This window comes from Otolemur garnettii, unplaced genomic scaffold, assembly GCF_000181295.1.
Source record: "Otolemur garnettii isolate 467f Iridium unplaced genomic scaffold, OtoGar3 scaffold00022, whole genome shotgun sequence".
Taxonomy (NCBI): Eukaryota; Metazoa; Chordata; class Mammalia; order Primates; family Galagidae; genus Otolemur; species Otolemur garnettii.
The window spans coordinates 3350094-3367554 of record NW_003852417.1 but is presented as its reverse complement, the minus strand read 5'-3'; the positions used below and the strand labels follow the sequence as shown (position 1 = coordinate 3367554).

Here is a 17461-nt window from a genome sequence, read left to right as displayed (position 1 = left end):
AAGCATGTCAAATTGTATAAAAAAACAACACATTGTACCCCACATATGCATAAATGTATTCATGATCTATGTGTATATGACTTAATAAAAAAAAGAAAAAAAGAAAAAGTATACATATTTATTATGAAAAGGGAAAAAAAACAAAAATAATTATTACTTGGCCTTGTTTTCTTTTTGAGACAGTCTCACTTTGTCACCTTCAGTAGAGTGCCATGGTGTCACAGCTCACAGAAACCTCAAACTCTTGGACTTAAGCAATCCTCTTGTCTCAGCCTCCTAAGTAGCTAGGACTATAGGCATCCACCACACGCCCTGCATTTTCTTAGAGACAGGGTCTTGCTCTTGCTCAGGCTGGTCTCAAACTCCTGAACTCAAGTGATCTGCCCACCTTGGCCTCCCAAAGTGCTGGGATTACAGGCGTGAGCCACCACGCCCAGCCTACTTGTCCTTTTTCTGATTTCACCACAAGCAAGGAAAAGCTGCTGAGCAGTTGCAGCCAGAATGACAGCAGGAGGACAAGGGCTTTCGAGCCGGTGGTCAGCTCAGGTGCAAGTGCAGTTCTGGCTCTCACCAGCTTTGCACCCTGCCACGAGCTCCCTGACTTCTGAGCTCCCTGCCACAGAATTGCTGTGACACCATAGGGGGGCTTCTTTGGCTAGACGTCCTGAGTTGACAGACTCAGACCTCTTGTTGGCAGAACAACAGGTGTGGGGCGTCACACACATGTTCCTGGCACAGGAAGGAATGGGGAAGCCAGTACCCCGCAGCCTCAGCCCTACTGGCCTCTAAGAGCTGGTTCCCTGTTTCAGCAGCTGTGGGTTCTGGGCAAGTCCCCAGTCCCTTAGGCAGAGCTGTGGGCTCCCTTAGGGTCAGTCTGGCAGTGCTGGTGGGGTGACACTCAGGACTCTGTAGCTTGGGGGGTGGGGGGTGGCAGGGACTGTCCAACCCCCTCCTCCAGCCTATAGGGCACTTCCTCTTTTAAAACCAGAGGGTGAGACCCCCACCTCGCAGAGTGAGATGAGAGTAAGAGAGCCCAGCATGGTTCCAGGCACACCTGGGTAGCCAAAAAGCTGGTGCCCTCCTTCCTTCCCTGCTCCCCTCCCAAAGCCACTCTTGGGGTACACTGGGCTAGAGAATCTAGGTATTCTCTACACTGCCTCTGCTCCCCCTATGTGTCCCAGGGGTACTTCCTGACAGGGTTAGCCCAGCATCCCTGGGACTCAGAGAATCCCAAGCAGGCACAGGGTAGGGCAGGGCGTGGCCAGCCCCACAAACAGCCTCAGGCTTTCAGTTCTATGGAAGCCAGGCACAGGGCCTCCTAGACGCCACACCTGGCACAAGTGCTATGGGCAGCCCCTCCTTGGGGGTCTTCCAGGACAGCCTGGGACCTCCTTGATGTAACAGTCCCTGGCCTTTGGCCCAGCCTAGCCTCAGGAGCCCTGCAGAAGCTGCGAGGGGATGAGCCTGAGGCCAACCCTCCTGCCATTCTAGGTGGTTGCTCCTCACGGTAGATAGGATGCCTCATTCCTGGCCCCCTAGGAACTTCTCCCCGCCTACCCCCTACCCCCAGCAGTAGGAGAGAGCATATTAGGGGGTCAGCGTGCTGTGGGGAGAGGGAGGGCAGGACTGTTAGAAACAGCCAGCCTTGATCTCAGGGCCTTTGTCAGTGCTCGCCCTTGGTGAAGAGACACAGAAGTCACCAGGGCTGCCAGACACCAACATGTCCCCACGGGCCATGCCACAGGGTCTCTATTTCATCAGTACAAGGGAGGCCACTGCCTGTCTGGGCATCACTCATGAGGGGATGTCTACACTGCACTCCCTACTTAGAGCCGACAGTTCTGCATGTAAATAATCACGGGGTGGGGGGTGGGGGGGAGACTGGGTGGTGGCTGGGGGTGTCAGGTTCCTAAGAGCAGAGCAGGGTAGGAAAAGAAAAGAGGTAGAGGGTATGAGGTGAGGGGGTCTGGCTCAGCCCCTGTAGGACCACAGCCAACCATATGGAGGGCCAGGGGACTAACCACTTTCCTGTGCCAGGGCTGCCCTGAGCCCCCAAATTTTTGGAAGTTGGCCACACCTCAGAAACCAGGGCCGACTGGAGAAAGTGTGGGTAGGGAACCCACCCAAAGTTCCTCGCCATGGCTAGAACCCCAGCCTCTCACCCCTCTGAAGCCCCAGGCAGACCCACCTGCCATGGCGCAGGGTCCCCACAAGCAGCCCCTCCACTCACCTTTGCTAACGTGTCCACCACGCCCACGAGCGGCTGCTTTGCAGGGTATTTGGCCATGTCCCATTCAAAGTGGGTCACAAAGGATGTCAAATCAACTGGAAGGACACATTTCAGCAAGTGAGTGAGCATGCCACATGCCAGATCAAGACTGCTAAACCCCAGCCAGGTGTCACTGCTGACACCAAAGAAGCAGCTAGTGACAACACTGGGAGGAAGGCTTGGGCCCCTGGGAAAGCAAAAGCCACCACGGGAGCAGGGAGCTCTGCACCAGTCGGCCCATCGCCAGAGCCCTTGGCAGCGCCCTAAAGCCCTCTGGAAAACATACCGCAGCTTCCGAGAGCTTCTGTGCCCAAGCTCTTCTTCAGATGGCTGCCACACCAGGGGCCTGCCATTTGGGACAGTTGCTTCCCCCAGAGGCAGAAGCAAAGCCAGGTGCTGTCCAGAGTGGGCACAGAGCTAACTCTCCACCTGGCCATAAGCTCAGGCCACACTGCTCTGTGGGGTTACCCCTCTGTCTTCAGGTACCCCAAAGGCACATCAGAGAACATCAAGCCAACCCTGAAACCACGCAGCCTGGCGCTGGTACTAGGGGCCATCTGATGAGGGCAAGCATCTCCTGCCTCCTGTGCCCAAGCTCTAGACAAGGCAATTTCAACCTGCATTGTCTATTTCAATGAAGGCATTTTTTAACATTTGCAAAATACCAGCACATGTGACTTGGTTTTTACTGCCTGCCAGGAAAGTGCATTGCTCACCGTATACCTTTCTTACAAAGTCTACAGTGAACTTACCAGTGTTTGCATGCGTTTCCTTTTTTTGTTTTATTTCTCCAAAAACAAACAAAACCCCACTGCCTTTAGGGTGTTTCTGGCTACACTAAGCAGCTGTGGGGTGGAGGAGAGAGCCCCAGGGTGGAGGCCAGACAAGAGCAACCTGAATGACCCTTGACTGCCTCAGAGCCCCCAGGCCTCCATCAAGTTAGGGAGGAAACCTGTTCCTTACCTGAGAAATGGGGGAGCCACACACCTCAAGTGCCTGCCCTCTTCAGATTAGTTCTATACACACTTCAAGAGCACTAACTGTGCCAGCCGCCCTGTACTCTGATACACCTGCAGTGAGCAAGATACTTGGCAGATGCCTCAAGGGATTCCTTGGTGGTCCTTGGAATCTCTGCACCTCCGGCAAGAGCACCCACCTATATGTGCCTGACTCCAGGCTCACAACACTCAGCCACCCTGCTAGGCACACAGCCCAGACAACCCCCCCCTTGGGCCAGTGTCAAGGCGCTCATAGTCTACGGGAGGCCCCAAGGTGGACACAGCACCTAGGGAGCTCAGAGAGGAGGAAGAGCTGGCACCAGTTCCTCCCAGTGAGGGCAGTGGCTCCACCCGTGCGGCATGACCCAGAGGGTGACAGGGAAGGGAAGGCGGCCATGTGGTCCTCAAAGAGGGTGCTGGGTGTCAGGTGACAAGGACTGGCAGTTTCATGTGTTTGGGCAACAGGGAGTTAGTGGGTAGAGCTGAGGGAACAGGGAGTGTGGACAGAGGCTGAGCAGGAAGGACAAGGGAGGCACAAAGGGTTGCATCTGCACGTCATCCCACGCCAGTCACACCAAGTTCCACTTACTCAGCCCCAGTATGAGCAGGGAATCAGATGCTGATGCCTCCAACTCAAATGGCAGTGCCAGTGGGGTCGCCAAACAAGTCTGTAGAGGGCTGCCTTGGTGGCACTTTGGAAGAGACTTCCATGGCTGGCATGGGGTTAGGGGGTAAAGATGGTGACACTCAGAGGGGCTGAAGGAGCCCTAGGGAAGGGAGAAATGGCTGGCTGCTCAGCACTCAAGGCCAGGGACTCCTGGGTGCAAGGCAGGCCTGGCGACACCCTGATTTCAAGCTGAGTGGCTGGGTGGAGGCAGGAATGTGCTCTAGGCCACAGAGCCACACAGGCCGTGGGAGGGGACGGAGGGAAGTGGTGGTGAGCTCAGCTGACTTGGATGTGTGGGTAGACAAGTCCCCGTGAGGCAGATGGGAACAAAATGAGACTCAGAGGAGGAAACCAGGCTAGTGGCAGGGTGGCAGGGTGGCAGGGTGGCAGACTGCCGGCATAGGAGAGGTAAAAATGAATTAACATAATCAGAATGGTGATGCCAACCATTAAGTAGCTGACATTTGCTGATTGCTGACCTTGGGCCGGGACACAAATTATTTCATTTAATTAATTCTCCAACCCTATTAAGTACTATCATTACCCCCATTTTACAAATAAGGAAACTGGTAGGTGGTGTCACTTCTATTATGAAATGAGAAGACACACAGGAGGCTCCACAGAAAGGACAGGCCGCAGTTCCCCTCCCTACCATGACCACAGTCAGACCACAGCCACCTGCCTGTGGAAAGGGATGCCCACTCCTCAGATACTTTCTAGATAACCAGGACCTGGAAGAGGTCTTCAGGAGAGTTCGTCCTATACCTTCTCAACATTGGTGCTGGAACTGACACAGGGAGAACCACCTGTTGACAAGAGCATCTCCATGGTGCTAAGGATGGGGCCCTGATCTGAGAGGATTCGTGTCCTTCTAAGGAGGGCCAGCAGCAAAGAGTCTGACCAGCATTCTCTCCCCACATGCGTGTATCAAGGAAAGACTGTGTGAAGACGCAGCAAGAAGGTGGCCATCTATAAGCTAGGAGCTCTCATCAGAAACCAGATCAGTTGATCTTGAACTTTTGGCCTCCGGAAAGTAAACATCTGTCCTTTAAGCCACCCAGTCTGTGGTATTCTGTGATGGCAGCCCAAATTGAGTCAGACAGATTTTGGTATTAATGCAGGCATTCAAACAGATTTTGACATTGCCACACCATGGTGGGGAAATGACCTTGTTTAAAAGGATGCAGGCCTGGGGAGGAAGTGTGGGAGTCAGGCCATGACAGCAGGGCTACGGCTGACCAGGAGCAGGGGGAGGGCTCCTGCAGCAGGAAGGGCAGTGGGTCCCAAATCTGTCCTGGTCCCCTCTGCACAGGTGCCCGACACGCTCACCTCTACGTAAGCCCAGGCCAGGAGAGCCAGGCAATTGATGTGTGCTGTCATGGCCACCCCACCCTCCTCCTCCTCTGGCCCTCCAGCACCCAAGGCAGGTCCACCACAGCCAAGTCCCATTCAGCTCCCTCTCTTGTCTCCCTGCTGTTTTCATCCTTCAGCTTGCAGGACAAGACGAATAGGATGAATGGACAGAAGCTTCTGGAAGCTGCCCTGTCTCCCCCCTATGCCCCACACCTGAGCTCTCTTACACTGAGATGCAGTATGGCCACCCCTGGGCCTCTCCCTCTCACAGGCTCCTGAGGCAGAGACTATGACTCACTCATCTGTGTCACCAGAGCCTGCCACAGTGCCCCACACAGAGCAAGTGCTCCATAAACATACTCCATAAAATACTAGCAGAAACCTTCCTAGTGACCATGATTGTTATTAGCTCACACTGTGTTGATTAGAAGAGACACATTTCAGATCACTCTGGGTCTCCATACATTTTCACCAAAGCCAGAGACTTCATGGCATTCAGACCAAAGGGGTGAGATCCCCTTTCCGGGAGACCCTCCCTCCACCCGAGGATGCTCACAAGGGTCTCCCTGTAGGAGCCTCAGAAAACCCCTGGGTCTGTGACTGTGACCTCCCTTTTCCTGTCTCCTCTATCATGTCCTGAACATCAGCCTTGCCCCAGATTAAGTGTACAAGGACTCTTTTCTGTCCTCCCACAGTGTCTGGTAAGAAAGCTGGCTGAGGATAATCCGTTCCTCTGGCCTTCCTTCACTCACAGTACTGCAGCCTTTTTTCCAACACTTGGGAGAGAACAGACCTCACCTCCTCTGCCTGGGCTGAAGTCAGTGAAGCCTGGTGGTGGGGGAGTGGGGAAAGCCTTGTGGGGCGTGGACTAAGGGCCTGTGACATCAAACTGTGACCCAGCCAGACTTGCCCCATGTCAAAACATGCTATACACAGGCCAGCAACTCTTGAGCAATAACAATCTCATCTAAGAACCAAAACAAGGCCTGCCCAGCAAGCAGCAGAGCGCAGGACTGTGACCACACAGCTGCCACCAATTGCCTGGTTAGCCAGACAGGCCCTTGGGTGTTTGTCTTCTCTGTAGACATTCTAGGGTTCGGGCCAGACGACATGTGGTTGGCTCAGCTTCTTCTGTAATCAAAGCCATCTATGTCCTTCTGTGCTCCCAACTTGGCTGGAGGCAGAGAGCAAACAAAAACAAGAGGTGCCCAGGCAGAGCCACGGGCCTACAAAGTGATCATTACCAAGTCCATTTATAGGTGAGAAAAGTAAGACTTGGAGAGGTGACTTTCGAACCAGGTCTGACCAGCTGCTGACCCTTTTGAGCAGCAGTGCCCTAAATTCCTCTGGAGGAGATAGGATTAAAACGCAAAAATGAATTCCTCTAGTAATTCTGTCAATCACTAGTTCATGGGTGCCACATAGAAGAAAAAGATTTCCTCATTCAGATAATACTGGGAAAGTCTAAGTCAACAAAAGTTTAAGAAGCTCTCTTGATTATAAAGCTTTTCAGAGCCTTTAATACGCTAGCGGGCATTGTCAAGGTTCAGAAGGTACCAAGGTACTACTGTCCTGGGCTTTTGTGCAAGACGGGTTTAGAGTACATGCTATAGCAGCTCTAGTCTTGGGAAGTTGTTGAGACCCAACTCACAGGAGGCCTAGAGATAATGAAACATATTAACCTAACAAAGCTGAATTTGAGAGGCCATCGTTTGTCAGAGCTGATGCCTTACAGACTGGAGACAGGTACTGCATAATAATAGCATCTAGCTTTAAGTTACACTGATTTTGAGTAAAAAGTAAGTGTTTAGATCTTTATTTTATTTATTTGTTTATTTTTTTGAGACAGAATCTCACTATGTCACCCTGGGTAGAGTGTCGTGGAGTCACAGCTCACAGCAACCTCAAACTCCTGGGCTTAAGCGATTCTCTTGCCTCAGACTTCCAAGTAGCTGGGACTACCAGCACCCACCACAACACCTGGCCATTTTTTTTGTTGTTGTAGTTGTCATTGTTGTTTAGCTGGCCTGGGCTGGGTTCAAACCTGCCAGCCTGGGTTTATGTGGCTGGTGCCCTACCCACTGAGCGACGGGCACCAACCTGATCTTTATTTTAATATAAGCTTAAATTCTCATGCCCTAAAACCAATTTATGTAGAAAAGTAGGTTGCTACCTTGGGCCAGCTTTTCAGTCTAGGCGTTGCAAGCCCTAACCTATGTTACCTGCTGGGATGTAAGATCAGTTGGTTAACTTGACAAAGTAATTTTTCTTTTTTTTTTTTGCATCAGCAATAAATCTCAGCGTGCCAAACACTGAGAGTAGGAGGGTATTTGGTCACTTCCAATCTGTAAAGGTTTTTATTTGCCATAAAATTATTTGTTATCTTTAATTCCACCAACTTGAGCAGGTTGGAGAAAACCCAAAGCAAATGGCTTCTTCTAATAATCACACAGGAATGGCCTGTGGGTACAGGGACCACCCCAGGAGGCTCATTGCATGTGAACCCCATTGAGGCCAGGTGAAGTCTCCCACTTAAGCTTCCACTAGCCATAAAACAGGCAGTCTGAGAGTGGGCCAGCAGGACACCAGCTACAGCCATCCAGGCAGGGAAAAGACCACAAGCAAAAAAATGCAGAAGTCCACTTTGAACTCCACAGAGTCAAAGCGGTCCCAATTTCCAGGAGGCATGCAGTGCTGCCCAGGACAGGCAGGGATGACAGGAGAAAGAGAAGGAAAGGATGAAACAGTGGCTATCTGTGTCATATGGATATCGTGACCAAGCTACGAGGCTGTTACTTGAGAAATTATCGCAACATGATCACTGTACCCCTATAACCAGACTGAGATGCCACCTTCCCAGGGACATGCAGCCATCACACTGAGCGCACACACAGCAAACAACGCACAACCTACTCTTCAAACATTTCATTTTTTCCTTCAAGCCTGCAATATAATAAGATGGCATTATGGCACCACATAGACGTACAAAGCCAAGATCACATCTGGGAGTATGAACATCTACATTTGTCAATTTAAACACATAAATTAAAAGGCTCTTAATATTTCCAGGAGGGAAAAACATGAATGTATGTTGTATTTATAACAAATGACATAAATATTACATATATAATAAATACAGTCATGCACCACTTAATGACAGGGACATGTTTTGAGAAATGCACTGTTAGGTGATTTTGTCATTGTTTGGACATGAGTGCAATTCCACAAACTCAGATGGTAGAGCCTTCTACACGCCTAGGGTATATAGATTAGCCTATGGCTCCTAGGTTATAAACCTGTAAAGCACTGTACTGCAGGCAATTATGATGCAATGTTACGTATTTGAAATATAAACATATCTAAACATAGAAAAGGTACAGTTAAAATAGAGTATTTTTATCTTATGGGACTACGCTATACGTGTGGTCAACCATTGACTGACATGTTATGCGGTGCCTAACATTTTCAATATATATACATATAGCGTCACATAAGTCTAATTCTCTCGACACATATTTGAACATTTAATTCTAAAGTTTCCAAAGTCTCAAAGCTTTTGTCTCACACATTTTATGCACGCACAGAGTATGCACATAATTAATGGCCCCCAAACACCATTGGAATCTAAAGATTTATCTTATCAGCATGGATGAGACAGAAACTCCAAATGCAGAATAACACTACACTAAGCATGCCCCCCTGTCCCCTGTTCATTGGGCAGCAACTAAAGACTCATTGGAGGCCAGGCACAGTGGCTCATGCCCGTAATCCCAGCACTCTGGGAGGCTGAGACGGGTGGATCACTTAAGCTCAGGAGTTCGAGAACACCCTGAGCAAGAGTGGGACACGGTCTCTAAAAAATAGCCAGTAGTCCCAGCTACTCGGGAGGCTGAGGAATGAAAATTGCTTGAGCCCAAGAGTTTGAGGTTGCTATCAGCTGGGACGCCACAGCATTCTACTCAGGGTGACATAGTGAGAATCTGTCTCAAAGAAAAAGAAGGACACATTGGGAGAATTCCTTAAGGCACAAAAGCATTTTTCACCCCTCATTAGGGGAAATGGATACATTAGCTGGGGTGAGGTACATGGGCAGAATTTCCCACATGGCGAGAGCAGAAGCTGACGGAGAGGGTGGATGGGCCAGACTGAGGGAGCTAGGCTTAGATCCCATAAACCCATGTTCGTGCCCAATTTCACTGAGCTCAGCAACAGCATAAGCCACATGCCTCGGGAACAGCAGAGCCATGAATGTACAAAGGGGCATGGTCCCCAAACCTGGCGGTGCTGTGAGTAGGAGAGAACAGCTCTGCCCAGCATGCCAATTCAGAGCACCTGTTATCACCGTGTAGCCACAGTGATGGGCGTGAATAATCGGGGAAAGCACTGCGTAAGACCACTCCATCCACCTACCTCCATTGGCCAGAAGGTTCTCCTGGACCTTCCCCTTTGAGTCCTCCATGACTTCTGCCACACTCTGGGCCATCCTCTTTATGAGGCTTCAGAGAGGAAAGAAAAAGCCAGTTAGAGTAGGAAGCTGCCCTCAGAATAGTCTCCCACACTGCTGGCAGGAAAAGCAGCTGGTGACAACCTTTAGGGGAATATATTTGGCAATCTCTATGGAGAGGTTTAAAATGTCCATAGCTTTTGAACCAGTAATTCCACTTCTAAGAAACCATCTTAAGGAAACAGGACAAAACAAAAAGCTTTCTGAATAAAACGATGTTCTTTGCAGCACTGTTGGTGACTGGAAGACTAAACAATAGGGAATTGTTTAAGTAAATGATGGTATATCCAGCTGAGAAATTATTAGGCAGCCATTAGAAATAGAGCTTCAGAGAATTTCTAACACTGTGAAACAAGGCATGTATTATCATGCTATGCAGAAAAAAACCAACACACAAAATTATCCAGATACTATTGTCGCTGGCTGCAACTATGCAAAAACATTCTTCCTACTCCACATATTTTCTGTAGTAATCTGGTGTTGCTTTTGTAATTAGAAAATTAAAACTTCGCCTGCAATCCTAGCACTCTGGGAGGTTGAGGTAGATGAATTGCCTGAGTTTAAGAGTTGAAGACCGGCCTGAGGAAGAGACCCCAGCTCTACTAAAAAAATAGAAAATCTAGGCTCAGCGCCTATAGCACAGTAGTTACAGCACCAGCCACATACACCAAGGGTGGAGGGTTCAAACCTGGCCCAGGCCAGCTAAACAACTGCAACAAAAAAATAGCCAGACGTTGTGGCAGGCGCCTATAGTCCCAGCTACTTGGGAGGCCGAGGCAAGAGAATTGCTTAAGCCCAAGAGTTTGAGGTTGCTGTGAGCTGTGATGCCACAGTGCACTACTGAGGGCAACATAGTGAGACTTTGTCTTAAAAAAAAAGAAAGAAAATCTAGTTAAAGCATTGTTGTGGGCACCTGGAGTCCCAGCTACTAAGGAGGCTGAAGTAAGATAATGGCTTGAGCCCAAGAGTTTAAGGTTGCTGTGAGCTATGACACCATGGCATGGCACTCTACCCAGGGCACAGAGTGAGACTCTATCTCCAAAAAAAAAAAAAAAGAAAGAAAAGAAAAAGAAAATTAAAAATTTTTTTAAGACAGGGTCTCACTTTGTCAACCCCAGTAGAATGCTGTGGCATCATAGCTCACGGCAACCTCAAACTCCTAGGCGTAAATGATTCTTTTGCCTCAGCCTCCCAAGTAGCTGGGCTACAGGTCTCAGCTAGTTTTTGGAAATGGGGTCTTGCTCTTGCTCAGGCTGGTCTCAAACTCCTAAGCTCAAGTTATCTACCAGCCTTGGCCTCCCAGAATGCTGAGATTACAGGTGTGAGCCACCTGTGAGCCCGGCCTATTAAAACTTTTTGTCTCCAGAAAACAACTGAAGGCTTTAGAAAGTATAAGAAAGAAAAAGAAATTACAGGAAGGAAATTTGGAAGCAGAAAAGCTCAAATTTGGCATGACTCTGCCAATTACCAAATGTATGCACGATTTAAGCCAAGTTGATTTCTTTAAGCCTCAGTTCTGTTATCCATAAAATGCAGATTATGCTGACTTTACAGGATCATTATTAACATTAGTATAACTCACTGGGCACCGGTCACCTAATAGCAAAGAAAGCCTGCCTCAGGAGGCCGATCAAGTTGTAATCCGACTGGAAATCAGGTCACACTAGGCTGGAGTCTGAAGATCTGATGATCCAAATCTTTGCCTCAGGCTCTCTCTCCCTGCATTCTCCCGGCTCCCTGGAGGGAGGCATGTTTATAGGAGGAGCAGACTCAGGCCACTGAATCCCAGATGCAGTACAAGGTCTTCTGCTGTTGCAGGCAGTGGCCAGCTACACTGGCCACCCAGAGCACAATGCCCAGGGGCCCAACGTGGAAAACTGAGGCAGAAGAAGCACATGGGAAAGCCCTTGATAAAAGCTAAGGGGGGGGGAGGAGGATAACAATTTGCTTTCCTGATTATCTAAGTAATAAATGTTCATAGTCAAAAACTGGAAAATGCAAGTATAGAGTAGTTAACCAAAAACGAACACCCAGACACCCCCACCCAGGAGGAAACACACTTGGTATTCTGGCATACTCCCAATGGCTTAATGCCTGCAGTGATTATGTGACTTGAAGTCTTCTTTAGATATCACCTACCATTTAGTACAGTGTACCAAGTGACAAACATTTTTATTTAATCCTGATGAGAATTCTAAAAGGTGAATACTCTCCCATTTTACAGATGGGGAAACTGAGGCTCAGAGAAGTAATGTGCAATCCCCTAATCTAGTCCATGTGAGGACTCCAAAGGCAAGGTTCTGGGCTGCCATCTTTACAGCCCTTGTGGCCCACCCTGGTCTTAGATTTCCGCATATCTTAAGAGTAGTAGTTAATAGCATGTTACTGATTATAACCTTGGGCAAGTTCCCTAACTAACCTCAGTTTCCTCAGCTGTAAAATGGAGATAATACTCTTTGCCTCATAAAGTTCTCTGGGGAGTTTGGTACAACACATATAAAGTGTCAGGTCACTTGCTGGGAGTTTTTGCAGCACCTCCAGATGTGCTCTAGGTGAACTGGGTAGATTGCTTTGGGCTCTCTGCCCTCTGAGTCTCACCCAGGAAGATCTAGCAGGAGATGGGGGGAGATCTGTTCCTTCCCAGTTCCAGTAACATCAGTTCCCTCATCCCTCCAGTCAAGAGATTGTGACAGCGTCTCTCCACCAGTCCAGGTTCCTGCACTGTCCCTTAGGATTCTCCTAAAGCCCACAAACAACTTTGAGTCTCTTTTTTTTTTACTTTTGAGACAGGCTTACTCTGTTACCCTTTGTAGAGTGCCATGGCATCACAGCTCACAGAAACCTCAAACTCTAGGGCTCAAGCGATTTTCCTGCCTCAGCCTCCCAAGTAGCTTGGACTACAGGCGCCCACCACAATGCCCAGCTAGTTTTTTTCTATTTTTAATAGAGACAGGCTCTTACTCTTGCTCATGCTGGTCTCAAACTCCTGAGCTCAGGCAATTCACCCACCTCAGCCTCCCAGAGTGCTAGGATTACAGGTGTGAGCCACCCTGCCCAGTCTAACTTTGTGTGTCTTACAAGAAGGCCCTCCTAGATTCTATCAGTGTGTCTTTGATTATCTATTGAGATTCTGACTCAATAAATCCATTTGTTCATTCATTTACGCATTCGGCAAATTCCACACATTATGCCTCTGCTGTGGGCCAAGCACGATTCAGATGCTATGTACAAAACGAAGTCCCCACTCTCAGGGAGCTTCTGCTTAAATGTTGTCAACAGTTCCTCTCTTACCATTACTGTGACATGTGCAAGTTGCTGTCTCCTATTGTCATATGCCCTACAATATTTTAAATAATTATTTGTCTTAGGGGTATCCAAGTTGTGGCCGGCAGTCCACAGATTCTTTTATGACTGTTTTGCTTATCTGTAATGTCAGAAATTGTGAAAATTATTCAGGGACAATTTTTTTTTTTCTCATCAGCTTTCAGTATTGTTTGTTTATTTAATGTGTGGCCCAAAAAACTCTTCTTCCATGAGCAGCAGGAAAAAAAAAAGGCTGGAGACTTCTAGAAGGTGGTAGTAAATCCAGCACCCACTGGAGTGCCTGACTCATAGCAGCTGGTCAGCAATGTTTGTTGAATGAATAAAAGAACACTGGCACTCGACCGCACCTAAAACATGTGATTGCTTCTGTCCTAATGGATCTAAAACAGAACTCATTCATCATTTTAAGGACTCTTTGCTGCTACCCACCCAAGCTTCTGTGAAGTTTCTAACTATAGCGAGTTTAGCCCTAGGAGCGAGTTTCGCCCTAGGCATGTACACCAAAACATCCCAGAATAACATGGTCTGACAAAGCGTACCTACCAGAACAAAGCACTAGTTCCACATAATCAAAACAGCCCTGACTTAGCTGTGATCTTTAACGATGGTCGTTAGCAAATTGTGATATTCCGGAAATAGAAAATTTTCCTCACTGAAAGGAACCCAAGCATCTATACACTGCTCCAAGTTAGGTTTTTCACCTTACAGATTATTGCAAACACCCTTCCCCATAAAACCAGGACTTCCTCGTTCCTTTCATGTACTGCATAGCATTTCATCACATGGCCCTCCCATAACTAGTTCCCTGCTATGAACACATGGGTTGTCTCCACTTTGATAAGTATGACAGTAACCCACTATTGCACCCACGTGTGCAGGTATAGTTGCTAAAGGACCGATGACTGGAATAAACAGGATTTACAATTTTAACAAGTAAAGCCAAACTACCCTCCAAACACTCAGAGCCAATGTATACTCACACGCGCAGCATAAGAGACTGGCTGCTTCCCCAAACCCTTGCCAACATAGGTATTACGAACCTTTTTAATCTCTGCCAATCTGACAGCTGAGAAATTATATCTCATTGTCATTGAAATTTGCATGTCTTTAATCATCAGTGAAGCTGGACATCTTTTCTCACATCGATTGACTATAAAAGGCTGTTTTCTGGCAGCGCCTGTAGCTCAGTGGGTAGGGCGGCGGCCATATACACCAAGGCTGGCAGGTTGGGCCTGGGCCTGCTAAAACAACAATGACAACTGCAATAAAAAAAATAGCCGGGCATTGTGGCGGGTGCCTGTAGTCCCAGCTATTTGGGAGGCTGAGGGAAGACGATCCTCTTGCCTCAGTTTTTCTATTTTTAGTAGAGATGGGGTCTCCAACTTCGGAGTTCAAGCAATCCACCCACCTTGGCTTCTCAGAGTGCTAAGATTACAGGTGTGAGCCACTGAGCCCAGCCTGTAAACAGCATGTTCATATCTTTTGCCGGTTTTTCTATTGTCTTGTTCATCTTTTTAAAAAAATTTAGTTTTATTAGGCTGGGTGCATTGACTCACACCTGTAATCTTATCCCTCCAGTAGGCCGATGTGGGTGGATTACCATGAGCTCACAGGTTTGAGACCAGCCTAAACCACAGCCAGACCTTGTCTCTAAAAATAGCCGAGCATTGTAGTGGGCACAGTAATCCCAGTTACTTGGGTGGCTGAGGCAAGAGAATCGCTTGAGCCCAAGAGTTTGAGGTTGCTGTGAGCTATGACGCCACAGCACTTTACTGAGAGCAATGAAGTGAGACTTTCTCTCAAAAAAAAATAAAAAGGTTGGTGCCTATGGCTCAGTGGGTAGGTTGCTGGCCCCATATACCGAGGGTGGAGGGTTCGAACCCAACCCCAGCCAAACTGCAACAAAAATAGCTGAGCGTTGTGGTGGGCACCTGTAGTCCCAGCTACTCGGGAGACTGAGGCAAGAGAATCGCCAAAGCCCAGGAGTTGGAGGTTGATGTGAGCTGTGACACCACTGCACTCTACTGAGGGCAAAAAAGTAAGACTCTGTCTCAAAGTAAAAAAATAAATAAATAAAATTAATGACAAAGCAGAAGGCCATCACAAATCTACCTGGCTCCAAAGCCTATGTTCTTCAATGCTACTTTAAAGTAAAACCTAGCACCTTTCTATAAAATGCTTGACAAAAATTTATATTAACCCATAAGGGGAGATATACAAATCGTACTTTTTTAATTTAAAAGGCAACAACAAACATTATATACAGCCATCAGTTGCAGTGTTGACCACACTGATACACAGTACTTACTTGGCAAAACTCACCAACCTGTTCACTTAGGATGTGTACACTGCATTGTATGTAACTTTTACCTCATTGCAAAAAATACCCTGAAAGCAGACACTGCCTTAGTCAAGTGAGCAGAGCTGACACACCCACAGCATGAAAGATCAACAGTACAGGCCTCTGCCACCAAGCACCGAGGGAACACAGCATCGCCTCTGTGGAGTTCTTGCCAAAAGTGCATAACCTGAGTCTAACCATGAGGAAACATCACATGAGGTCAAATTAAAGAACATTTTACAAAATAACTGACCTGTACACTTCAAAACACTCAGTGTCGGGAAAGCCACAAAAAGTCTGAAAAACGTCAGGAAAAAAATGTTTCAGTTCAAATGAGGCTAAAGAGACATGGACAATTCATCACGAAATACAGGAAGCCATCTCAGGGTTCATCATCGTTATCTAAGAAAACCCGGCATTTTCTTTTGCGGTGATAAACAAGTAAAAATAAGTATCCTATTCCCGATTTTGATCACTGGACTAAAGTTATATAAGAGAATGTTCTTGCTTTTAGAAAATACAACTTCAAGTACCTAGAAGAAAAGGAACTGCAACTGGCTCTCAAAGAGTCCAGAAAAAGAGAGAGAGAGAAACCCAGACATAGAGAGAAAGAAGATATAGAAAAGAGTGTATGGAGACCGGGCGCAGTGGCTCACGCCTGCAATCCTAGCACTCTGGGAGGCTGAGGCGGGTGGACTGCCTGAGCTCAGGAGTTTGTGACCAGCCTGAGCAAGAGCAAGACCCCCGTCTCTAAAAAAATAAATAGCCAGGCATTGTGGCAGGTGCCTGTAGTCCCAACTCCTTGGGAGGCTACGGCAAGAGGATTGCTTGTGACCAAGAGTTTGAGGTTGCTGTGAGCTAAGATGCCACAGCACTCTACCCAGGGTGACAAAGACTCTGTCTCAAAAAAAAAAAGAAATAAAGAAAAGAGTATATGAACATTCTTTTAGTAATCTTGCAAATTTCTGAAACTTTGAAATTATGTCAAAACAAAAAGTTTAAGCATACACCTAAATAAGAATCCTGAAAGAAACAGAAAAAGACACCAAACTGTTGACACTGGTTATTACCTTTATGTGTGTAAGATGGACACATTCAGTTTCTAAGCATCTATGTAATGCTACAGCTACATTTGAATTAGTTAAAAGATTACTTTGGGAGGCTGAGCTAGGAAGATTGCTTGAGATCATGAGTTCAGTACCAGCCTGGGTAACAAAGTGAGATGCCACTGCACTCTAGCCTGGGTGACAGAGCAAGACCCTGTCTTTTTTTTTTTTTCAGAGACAGAATCTCACTTTATCGTCCTTGGTAGAGTGCTGTAGCATCACAGCTTACAGTAACCTCCAACTCCTGGGCTTAGGTGATTCTCTTGCCTCGGCCTCCCGAGTAGCTGGGACTACAGGCCCCCGCCATAACACATGGCTATTTTTTGTTGCAGTTTGGCCAGGGCCGGATTCGAATGTGCTACCCTCGGTATATGGGGCCAGTGCCATACCCACTGAGCCACAGGCACTGCCCGCAAGACCCTGTCTTAAAAATAATAATAATATAGTAAATCATAATAAAACAAATAATAAATATTTAATAATAAAAATAGATAAAAATAGCAGCATTATTATCAATAGCCAAAGGGTAGGAGCAATCCAAGCATCTGTCCATGGACAAATGAACAAACAGAACAGAAGGTATCCATACAATGGAATATCACTCGCCATACACAGGAAGGAAATTCTGACACATGCTACAATATGAATGAACCTCAAGACATTATGCTAAGTAAAATAAACCAGTTGCAAAAGGACAAATACCCTGATTTCACTCATAGTAGCTACCTAAAACAGTCACATTCATAGAGATGGAAAGTAGAAAAGTAGTTGGGGCTCAGCGCCTATAGCTCAACCGGCTAAGATGCCAGCCACGTACACCTAAGGTGGCGGGTTTGAATCCCCAGCTCGGACCCGCCAAACAACAATGACGGCTGCAACCAAAAAATAGCCGGGCGTTG

The 17461-nt window shown here is 47.5% G+C and overlaps 1 protein-coding gene across 2 annotated transcripts in view; it reads right to left on the bottom strand.

Annotated features, from left to right (window-relative positions):
- ATP6V1C2 (ATPase H+ transporting V1 subunit C2) overlaps window positions 1-17461 on the bottom strand; it is a 59934-nt gene that overhangs the window by 18587 nt on the left and 23886 nt on the right. For both annotated transcript variants that reach the window (XM_003787393.3, XM_003787392.3), the window contains exons 3-4: window positions 9698-9783; window positions 2231-2325 (exon numbers count right to left, since the gene is read on the bottom strand). In XM_003787393.3, the coding sequence (XP_003787441.1) occupies window positions 2231-2325; window positions 9698-9783 (181 nt within the window). The remainder of the gene's footprint in view (window positions 1-2230; window positions 2326-9697; window positions 9784-17461) is intronic.